General features: G+C 41.4%; 1 protein-coding gene across 2 annotated transcripts in view; it reads right to left on the bottom strand.

Moving 5' to 3' along the window:
* The window catches only part of LIN7A (lin-7 homolog A, crumbs cell polarity complex component), a 212,341-nt gene extending 202,483 nt beyond the window's left edge, over window positions 1-9,858 (bottom strand). For both annotated transcript variants that reach the window (XM_069094792.1, XM_069094793.1), the window contains exon 1: window positions 9,741-9,858. In XM_069094792.1, the coding sequence (XP_068950893.1) occupies window positions 9,741-9,783 (43 nt within the window). In that variant the 5' untranslated portion in view covers window positions 9,784-9,858. The remainder of the gene's footprint in view (window positions 1-9,740) is intronic.
* Window positions 9,859-10,108: the final 250 nt, after the last annotated feature.

The following is a 10,108-nucleotide window of genomic DNA, read 5'->3' as shown; positions in this document are numbered from 1 at the left end:
GATAGATAGATAGATAGATAGATAGATAGATAGATAGATAGATAGATGGATGGATAGATAGATGTCTTCTCTACCAATATACCATGTTGTGTGTACATATATATAAACATACATATATGTACATACATACACACTCATTTTCTCGCTCAAATCAGAGTGGTACCTGCTCTTTAAAATTATGGAATAACAGGTCTAAATGTATGATCATTAGTGTAAGGGAAGGTCTTAGTAATGAAACTCCCTCTTATCAATGCAGATCTAAAGGTCGTCTCTAACTTAAAGTTGGGGGTGGCATAGTGAGAAGTTGAATGATCCTGGGGCCTCATAGTTGGTATACTGTAGGGGGCAAGATATGAACCTATGTCATCCTGAATTTGACACTAGCTCTCAGAGATTCACTGCCCAACACCTAGTAATTAAGCCTACCTAAACTTGATATAGACCACCTCTGAATGAGTCAGTTTCTTATCACTGGAGATCTATAGGTGTAAGTTTTATTAGGGAGAAGAGTTTTCAAGTATTAGGTTATTGAGGTTCCTTCCAAATCTGAGATTTTATGACTATTGAAGTTAAGATCCAATGAAGAGAAGTTACTTTTACACTTAGGAAACAGGACTAAGTAGGCATGACTAGAACCAAGGTCTCCTGGGCACTATGACATTGCTCCACTAAGGTGGACTGGTGACAATTAACACACCACCACCAGCACCACCACTACAACTATATACTTGGCCTTTCCTATTTTATACAATGTTCTACTTTGAAGGAACCATAATTGAGTCAGTGGGAGGCCCAGTTTATGTGTCAGAGGATATCTTGGAAGCCTGTATAATGTACTACCCACTACATTTTCAAGGGTCTGTCTTGCTATATGATGACTTCACATGGGACAGTAAAAACAGGGGTTACAGGCATAGGAGCCGGAGGACCAGGGTTCAAATCCTAAACCTGATTTTCTGCCTGTGTGATCTTGGTTAATTTATCCTCAGTTTTCTTATCTGTAAAATGAGAATGTTGGACAAATGGTCTCTGAGATCTCTTCTAGTTATAATAATATAATTAGTAATATTAAATAATTAATTAAATGTATTAGATGAGTAATGATGACAAATAGCATTTATATAGTACATATTATATATAACATGTGTTCATGTATATTATATGCATATATATTATATTTGTATATACGTGTGTCTATATATACATACATTCGCATGTATGTATGTGTATTTTGTGTGTATTTGTGCTAAATGCTTTACAGATATTATTGTATTTGATCCTCACAACAACCCTGGGAAATAAGTGCTATTTATTATCGTTATTGTTATTACTATACCCATTTTATAGATGAGAAAAAATGATTTATTAGGCTGTGATTTCATTTGATTGGGTCATCTTAGCAACATTTTAGCACTGAAATTCACCCTTCCCTAAGGCAGCTTTCACAACCAGAAGACCCCTTTTCTGACACCACCTTCATGCTCCTTCCACCCTCCATTCGGCAATATTCTTCACAGTTCTCTCTGCCCCATTCCCAGATGGAATCACTACAATCCACTGTGGTTATCCATGCCATAAAGTGAAAGCAGTAGCTACATGCATGCCAGTTAGCATCTTGGATGGGTCTCTGTATAAAGGAAAGTGAACACAGTCAGTCTTGGAAGTGTGATGAAAAGCTTTTTTTAGGTGCCCCAGAAGTGGGTGCTATTATTATCCCTGTTTTACAGAAGAGGAAACTGTGGCAGGCAAAAGTTAAACCTATGGTCACACAGCCAGTAGTATCTAAGGTAGGATTCAGGTCTCCCTGACTCCAAATACTCGCTAGTGGTCCAATCATTTGATTCTCAGATTTTTTCTTAATTTTTTTTTTTATATTTACTTACTTTTAGTTTACAACATTCACTTCCACAAGCTTTAGAGTTCCAAATTTTCTCTCCCTCCCTCTTCCCTTTTCCCCATGGTGGCATGCAATCCCATATAGGTTCTACAAATAACTTCACATTAAACATTAGCCAAATTGTAAAGAAGAATTATAACCAATAGAATGAATGAGAAAGAAGAAACAAAACAAAAAGAGAAAGATCAAGTAGTTTGCTTCCATATGCATTCAGACTCCATAATTCTTTCCTCTGAATGTGGATAGCCCTTTCCATCATAAGTCCCTTGGAGGTGTCTTGTAGCCTTGCATTGCTGAGGTGCCCAGTCTATCAAAGTCATCACAGATACAATGTGTCTGTAACTGTGTATCAGATTATTTTTAACCCAAAGAAATGAGTATTTGTAGCTTTTACAAGACATCGTGTTTAACAACGAAAGAAGGCAAACATGGCAAAATTCTGTCTAAGATGCTACCAACATTTTAAAGCACGCTTAATGGTACTGTTTTGGGAGAAGAAACAAATTTATTAAAATTTATTTTTTTAATTAAAATTATTTATTAAAAATTTTTATTCTTGAAAAAAAAAACATCACTTAACCACCCTCAGAGTTAGTTTCCTCATCTGTAAAATGGTTGGGGAGGGATGGATCTGATGGCTTTCTGGTTCTAAATCTGTGCTCCCATGAACTGTAGCTTCACCATGCATTAAACACATTCAAATAGGACTTTTAAAGAAGCAAATGGTTTATGAAAAGAATTTTTGAAAATGTTCAGTGGAGCGTAAAAAAGATATAATCAGAAAACTATCTTTAAAGTGTTGGTAGACTCAAAGTTGTCTTGTTTGCTTGTCTTCTGCCAGACAGAGGGCAGGCAGGGTGGCAAGAGGCCTAACAACAATTATTCTCCCCCCCCTCCACCCCACTCCTAGGCCCTGTGGGCCTAACTTCTTTAAAACAAAAGAGCCGAATTTTCCTCCTCTAAGACACTAAATGCTTGGACATAACAAGGTGAGAGAACTCCTTTGGAGTGGAAGCAAAAACAATTTTCAATCTAATATGGATTTTATAAATACTGGTGAATACTACTGATTGGAAATGCTACAGGCAGCCCAAGGCTTGGATCGAAAGATACATAAGGTAATAAATTCTGTATGATTTAAAAAATGAGAAGGGAGGAGGAGAGATCTCTACTGTTGTACCATTCCATGAGAAGTCTAGAGTCCCAAGGGAATTCATTTGCATTCAATTTTAGCTCTTACAGAAAATGATTTCCTTGAAGTCTGAAATCCACAAAATAGCTCTTCATTTTTATATATGAATTTTTGAAAAGGGCAAGGGTTTTGTTGTTGTCTTTTTTGGTTGTTGTTCTTTTAAAGGGTAAAAACAACAACAACCAATCAATTGCTATACTGCTCGTGTATTAATGTAAATTATGGCTAAATTCAGAAGCCTCAAAGTACGTATACCAGTTTCACTGCTAGGTCAGGTACCACGTCTGAAATAGGCTTAATGCATAGAAAAAAACAAATGACTGTTAGCCAGCCAGCCTATGAATAAAGATAAAGCATTCAAGAGAAGCACCTATCATGTCACAAGCAAATGGCATTAAAATATTTAAGAAATGGTGATTTTGTCCATCCCAGAAAAATAACTCTTAACTACTAATGTCCCTAGGTCCTTGATTTTTCTCCTAATTTAATTTAAAATATGTCTTTAAAATATAGCGGCCATAGTATGGTGGGTAGTGGATTATTTGAGTTCAGGAATTCTCAGTGACCACAGGGCCAAAACTAACTAGATATTAGAACTGAGTTGTTCACCAATATGGTGAACTTCCAAGAGTGTAGAGACACTAGGCTAAAGAAGGAATATTTGGGATTGGGGCTTTGCAACAGCAATTCCAGCCTGGGCAAGATAGGGAGACACGATCTCCCAATTAATAAATAAGGTAGGATGCTTGAAATTGTGTAAAAAATTAAAAAATGATGATGATAAAAATAGATGCTTCAAAAGATTCTGTTGGATTATCTTCTCTGCCCTTAAAATGAAAAGTGCCTGATATCTGATCAAAAAGTCTTAAATCTAATCTGACCTTATATGTAGTTAATTGGCCCCATATCCAGTGCTATGAAACTCTCTGATGTCCCAGATTTCAGGAGATTATCCTTGATTTGATCCATCTATTCTAAAGCACAGGTCACCCCCAGGTTTAGAGAGAAAAGTATGAGAAGTCTAACCCCTGGGGAAAAGGATATTTTGAATGGGGTGAGATAGGGGGGAGGTAAAAAAGACCCACTTCAGTTTCTCTGTCAGAATCTACTTCTTTCCTTGCCCCTGTGGTTAAGCATGTCATGTATTGCAAGAATATTGAACTCTATTTATAATAGAAATTACTATGTCTTAAAGATTGGGTCTCTTGAATTCAACATATAGATTTATGCCAAATGATAGGCAAATTGGGGTCTTCAATTTTTCTATCCTTATCTCATTCTTTAAAAAAAAAAAACTTTTACTGATGTCTTCTATTTCCTACATATCAAAGTTATTTCTATTATTAATTAATTTTTAGAAAAATGGCTTGAAAACACATTCAGGTTACGTCTAGAGTTAAAAGAGAAGCCAAAAGCTACTTAAAAGAGGGGGAATCACTCTTTCTCTTTTCCCCTACTCTCCTCTCCACTATAATTTCTGGACTCAGGATTGGTGAACTGTCCATTTTATTATTAGGGCAGTGTAAGGGCCATTTTCCAAACCCTTCCTTAGAAGACCACCATAGTTATTGGGTTGAGACCAGAATAAACTCATTCAATCAACAGGCATTTATTAAGAGAATAATGTATGCCAAACACTGTGCTAACACTGTGGGTACAAAGACAAAAAAGAAATTGGTCTCTGTTCTCTCTGCCCTACAGTTCAGGAAGATAAAATGTACATATATAATTGTAGGCAGCTTCAGGTTTTTTCATGATCTAAGAGCATCACTAAAACAATCAAGGTTTTGCTGCTTATAATCATGCATATGGGACACACTGGCCATTCTAAGAAGTATGCCTAGGTGATAAACCTGGACCCTTGTAATTCCTGCTGACAATGGGGCCTACTCCAGGATCACCCAGGAATCACCCAGTATTACCCCCAAAGTGGTCAATGTCCTTTAATACTGAGCATATATGTCCCCAGAGATAACCAGGGTGCAAGATCATATCTCTGCAACCCTAAGGATTCATGGTAGCCATTATTCACATATAATAGACAGGAATGTGAGCAAAGTGGATAGTGAATAATACTTAATTGTCTTACCTTACCTTTTGTTCTATATCAAATTTATTTGCATGCTACTTCAGAGAGGATCTTGAAATTAGAGAATTATTGAACACTAAATTAGTTATCTGTAACAAAGGGTTTTGATCTTCTCCCAGGCCTAGGTCAGCCACCCCTCCAAAAAATAAATAAAATGAAATAAAAAATAAAACCTATAAAGAGAAAGCTAAACCACCAAGGTCATTGTTCTTTACCCACCTAAATCCACATTCCTATCTTTCTTATCCACATCTGTAAGTAGCAAAACCTGATTATTTTGGTGCTGTATTTTGATCAGCAGAAAAGCCTGTCTCCATACATAATTATTTTCAAATACAAGATAATTTTCTTTCTCTTCGTGGGGGAACAAGGGGGAGGCGGAGAGAGAAGGAAAGGTACTAGCAGGCAGAAGGTTTGGGAAAGGCCTTAAGTAGGTTGCTTTTGAATTCAGCTTTGATGGATACTTGGGGGATCTTCCCTGGCCCCTATTGGATGATTCTAGGGTCTCTTTCTCTCTTTTTTTAAAAAGTATATGGTTGCACAGAAGTATTCAGAGTCACTCAGAGTATTGTGTGAGTATGTGGGCACAGTGAATCAGGCTTTTCAGTTCTTTTGGTTGCAGGAATTCTGGAACCAAAATACTTAGGCATTTGGGTGAGCAGCCTGCATAAAAAGGCCTATACTCCAGGAAGACCCAACTAGAGTCTCCTTCATATCCCCCCTCCACATTCCAAAACTCTAATCTTCAACTTCCTTGTTCTTTAAATCATGAACCAGAGAGCCTGTTTAAAAAATAATAATAAAAAAAAAACACAGCCAGTAGGAGTTGAGCCCTTAGTCCATTTCTAAAGCTCCATGGCTAAAAACAAAACAAAGCAAAACAAAACAAAACAAAAAAAACCCAGAAACAAAACCCAACAGCAACAACAATAAAAACCTGTTACTCAAAACAGTTTATTACCACAGGTTTATTTCACTTCTAAACTGAAAGGTCATTTATCTGATTTTTATGAATAGTTTAAAACTTGAAGATATATTGTCCCTTTTACCTGTTTAATAATAACTTCTAAACAAATGATAATTTTTTTGTCAATGCCTTAATGTGCAAAGATACCATTACAAGCCATTAATCCATAATCCCTTAATTTTTTTTTTTCTGGTGATCAGAAGATGTGGACTCTTTTCCAGCCAGTGCCTCTTAAGTAGCTATGTGACCTTGGGCTTTTTAGTAACTCATTGAGCCTCAATTTCCTCCTCTTTAAAACAGGAATAAAGGATTAGAATTTGAAGAGGTCTGGGGGATTATCTAACCCAGCTCCCTCCCTTTACCGGTGAGGAAATCGGGTCAAGAACATGGGGGGAATCACTCAAGGTCATATAGTACCCATCCCGCTCACCACCTAGGAAGACTGTAACTTTCAAATATTAACATTGTGTATGTGGAAACTGTAAAGTATTATATAAAACATACTCTTCCCCCCCACCATGCTTTCTGTGCTAGATTACTGGACTGCCTGCCAAGAGAGGAAAAAGGCAAAAAGAAAAAAAATAAGTTTGGACACTCCCTTTTCTATGACAACACAAAGGAGTGGCTTCTCCCATGACAGTGATTCCTACAGGATCCCAAGCCAACCAATTAAATGATATTCATTGAGAAAGGTACTCTAACAGGACCTATGCACCTGTCTGTATCCCTCCGCAAGAGGCTGCAGAAAGCAGTGTACCAGGCAAAGTTTGCTCACCATCCTGAAGGCTTTATCAGTCACTTAAGGAAGGGCTCTGATAGCAGCCCCCAGAACTTAATTGTGCAGAGCCTTCATGTACTATTAGCTAGTTCAGGACTAATTAATTGCATGCATTTTAGCAAGTCAATTAAGAAGGTGGGGAGGCAATGGATGTAGTGGAGACAGAGAGCTGGACTTGAAATCAGGAAGACATGCTCAAAATGTGCCTCTAATACTTGCTAGTTGTGTGTGACCCTGAGGAATTCACTGAACCTTTCTCTCAGTCCCAGATCTCTCACCTGTAAAATGCTGAAAATAATAACTCAGCATTGTTATAAGCATCAAATGAGATGATTTAAGTTAATGTGCTTTGTAAACCCTAAAGCACTATGCAAGTGTTAGCTATTATTTTTGGCCTCAGTTTCCCTAGCTGTAAGGTGGGGATAATCACTATACCACAGAGGTTCATAGAAATATAGATTTAGAGTTGGAAGGGACCTTGGAGTTCATCTAAGTGACTGCTCAAGTTACTGGCTCAAGAAGTCAGAATTGGAACACAAGTCCCCTTAGTCCAAATCCGACATGTTCCTGCTCCCCTCCCCCAATGCATAAAAAAACTCCTGTATGTAAATGCACTTCGAAAACTTAAAAGCATAATATAAATGTGTAAATGCCCAACATCACACAACTGTGGCCATGGAGAGGAGTGCCATTAGCTTTTAAACCTTGGGCTTTCTAAACAACTCAGCTAACCAGCCACCCATGGTGCTATGCAGCCCCTTCCCAGTCTGTGTTTTCTTAGAAGTTGTGTTTTGTTTAGCATGTTTTAAGTATTGAGAGACTGGCTTAAAATGGGGGGCTATAAGGAGTACAATATTAAAGCAATGATCCTTGAGAGATTCATGATTACTAATGGCTTGCCAACTGGCTAGCTCTTAAAGGCAATGGACTAATTCCACTTTGGGCAGATGATAATACTGAAGGTGAACCGTGAACTGAAATGACACATTTCTGAACTAAGTACACTTATTAATTTATGATGTTACAGACCAACATTTCTTCCCATTGTGGAATCTATTTATTTATTTATTTTAAATTTTACACTCGTAGTACAAGGTTGCTATGGGTACCATACAACATCTGTTCTAGCCTCAATAGGTTTTGATAACTAACCTACAAATTCTCTAAATTAAAAATCTCAAACTGAGTTCATTGGGGTTTTTTTTTTTCAGTGTGCTCACAGCAGGGTGCCTTGCCCTACAGTCCGGTTTAATCCTCTAGAAAGAATATTTTTAGAGGCACATCGGACTAAATCATTTCCCTCCGAGTACACCATTCCTCAGTGGCTTCTCAGGGTCCTAAATTCACCAGCTGTAACTGGGAAGAAGGGAATGCCCTCCCATTGCAGAGTGAGCTGGGAGCCAGCTGGAGAGCTAGGGTAAACTCAGCCGGTGAGCCAGAAAAAGAAAACTGAGCAAATAAAAACAAGTTACATTCATTCCCTTTTGCTGCCATAAGAAACAGAAATTATAGGACTCCTTGCATTAGATCATATGGACCAAATAGGTACTTTTACCCTGGTCCTGCCTGGGAAGCTGACGCTGCTTCTCTCCTATTCCCGGTTGGTGGGGTGGGGGATGGGGGATGATAGGGTGGGGAGGAATAGGTTTCAAAGGGTCTGAAGTTGAATTTTAATCCAGGCTGTGGGTATTCCCAGACCTGTTTCACGCCAGGGCACGGAGCCTCGGGACTAGGGGGATGCTCAATCAGTCAACTGGGGAGCAATAAACAGCTCGCTCCATTCGCAGGGAAGCTGGCTGGCAGCCGGCCCAAGACGCACGTTTCTTGTTGCCCTTTCTGAGTGCAAAGGGACCAGGGAAGGTACTCGCCTCGGCACCTGGCTGACCCCCACCCTTGGCTCCGACCCTGGCTGCTCAGATTGTCCGTTGAAGAGAGCGAAGCAGCTCGGCGAGATCAGTCAAACCGCAGGGCGCAACCCGCAGGGGCGACCTCCAGAGTGCGCCCGCCCAGCGGCCAGGGATGGACAGACACTTCCCCGGCAGGCGTTAGTCCGGGCAAACTTCCCCCTTCCTTTGCACGCTCATCTTCTATTCTCTGAGTGCCCTTCTTTGCAGCCCCCATACCAACGAGAAAATGGAAGGGGGTGAGGGAGAGGATGGCGGGCAACTAACCCTCCTCCTCTCTCTCTCTGTCTCTCTCTCTCTCTCTCTCTCTCTCTCCCCTTCCCTCTCGGCCGGCGCATCTTGCTCTTCGTCTCCCCCTGTCCCGCTCTCTCCCCCTCCCTCCCTCCCTTCTTCCCTCCCTCCCTCCCTCCTTCCTTTGCTCCCTTTGCATTCTCCCTCCCCCACTAAAAGGTTCATCCCTTCCACTCCCCTTAAACCTAAGCTCCGGGCTCTCACCCTCTGAGCTGTCCCATTGCAGCAGCGGAAACAAAGCCACATGCGGGGGAGGGAGCGGGAGCGACTGCGGGGGGCACCAGGAAGGTAGAGGGAGACGGGAGCCTAGCCCAGGTGAAGCCGGCCAGCTACCCGCTCTGGGCTCCCACTGCCGAGCTAAACTGAGTGCTCCCAGCGCATGGGGGCAGCGGGGCTGTGGCCGCCCAGGCTTTATAGATGCAGGGCAAAGAGAAAAAGTATTGCTCTCCCTCCCTGCGCAATCGCTTCCCTTCCTCTCCTTCCAAAAAGCCCCAGCTAGGCAGCTCTGCCCGCTGAGCGCCTCCGGCTCTGCCCGGCTGGGAGTTGGAGGTGGGTGAGGAGAGGGAGGAGAGACAGGCTGGAGGAGAGGAAGCAGTTGCCAGGGAGAGTGAGCTGCGCTTACCTCTGTCCAGTGTGAGAGGCTGGACCACTGTCAACGTCGCCATGTCTGCGGTGGGAGCTCAAATGACTCTCAGTCCAGGCAGCAGCGGTTGCTTATAGTGAGAAAAAGAGGAGGGGATGGGGGGGGCGGGGGAGGGGAGACTAGGAGGCAGGAAGAGAGGAGCGGAGGAGGGGCGATGTGGAGGTGCTGGGGTAGAGGAGAAGCGAGGCTGGGATGGGTTGGGAGACAGATGGGAAAGCAACTGACTGCTAGGTGATGTGCAGCCCCATCCAAGCAGAGAGAGCAGTCAGGAGCGGAGCAGAGCAGGTATCCCCTAGCCATCACCGGGCCACAGGGCCCGACAACTTTGCTTTTCACTCTCAGGGAAG

This window comes from Petaurus breviceps, unplaced genomic scaffold (genome assembly GCF_028583685.1).
Source record: "Petaurus breviceps papuanus isolate PSGF00001 unplaced genomic scaffold, PetGlider_PUasm1.0 221, whole genome shotgun sequence".
Lineage (NCBI taxonomy): Eukaryota > Metazoa > Chordata > Mammalia > Diprotodontia > Petauridae > Petaurus > Petaurus breviceps.
Note: the sequence above shows the minus strand (reverse complement) of the source record. Positions and strands in the feature narration are given on the sequence as shown.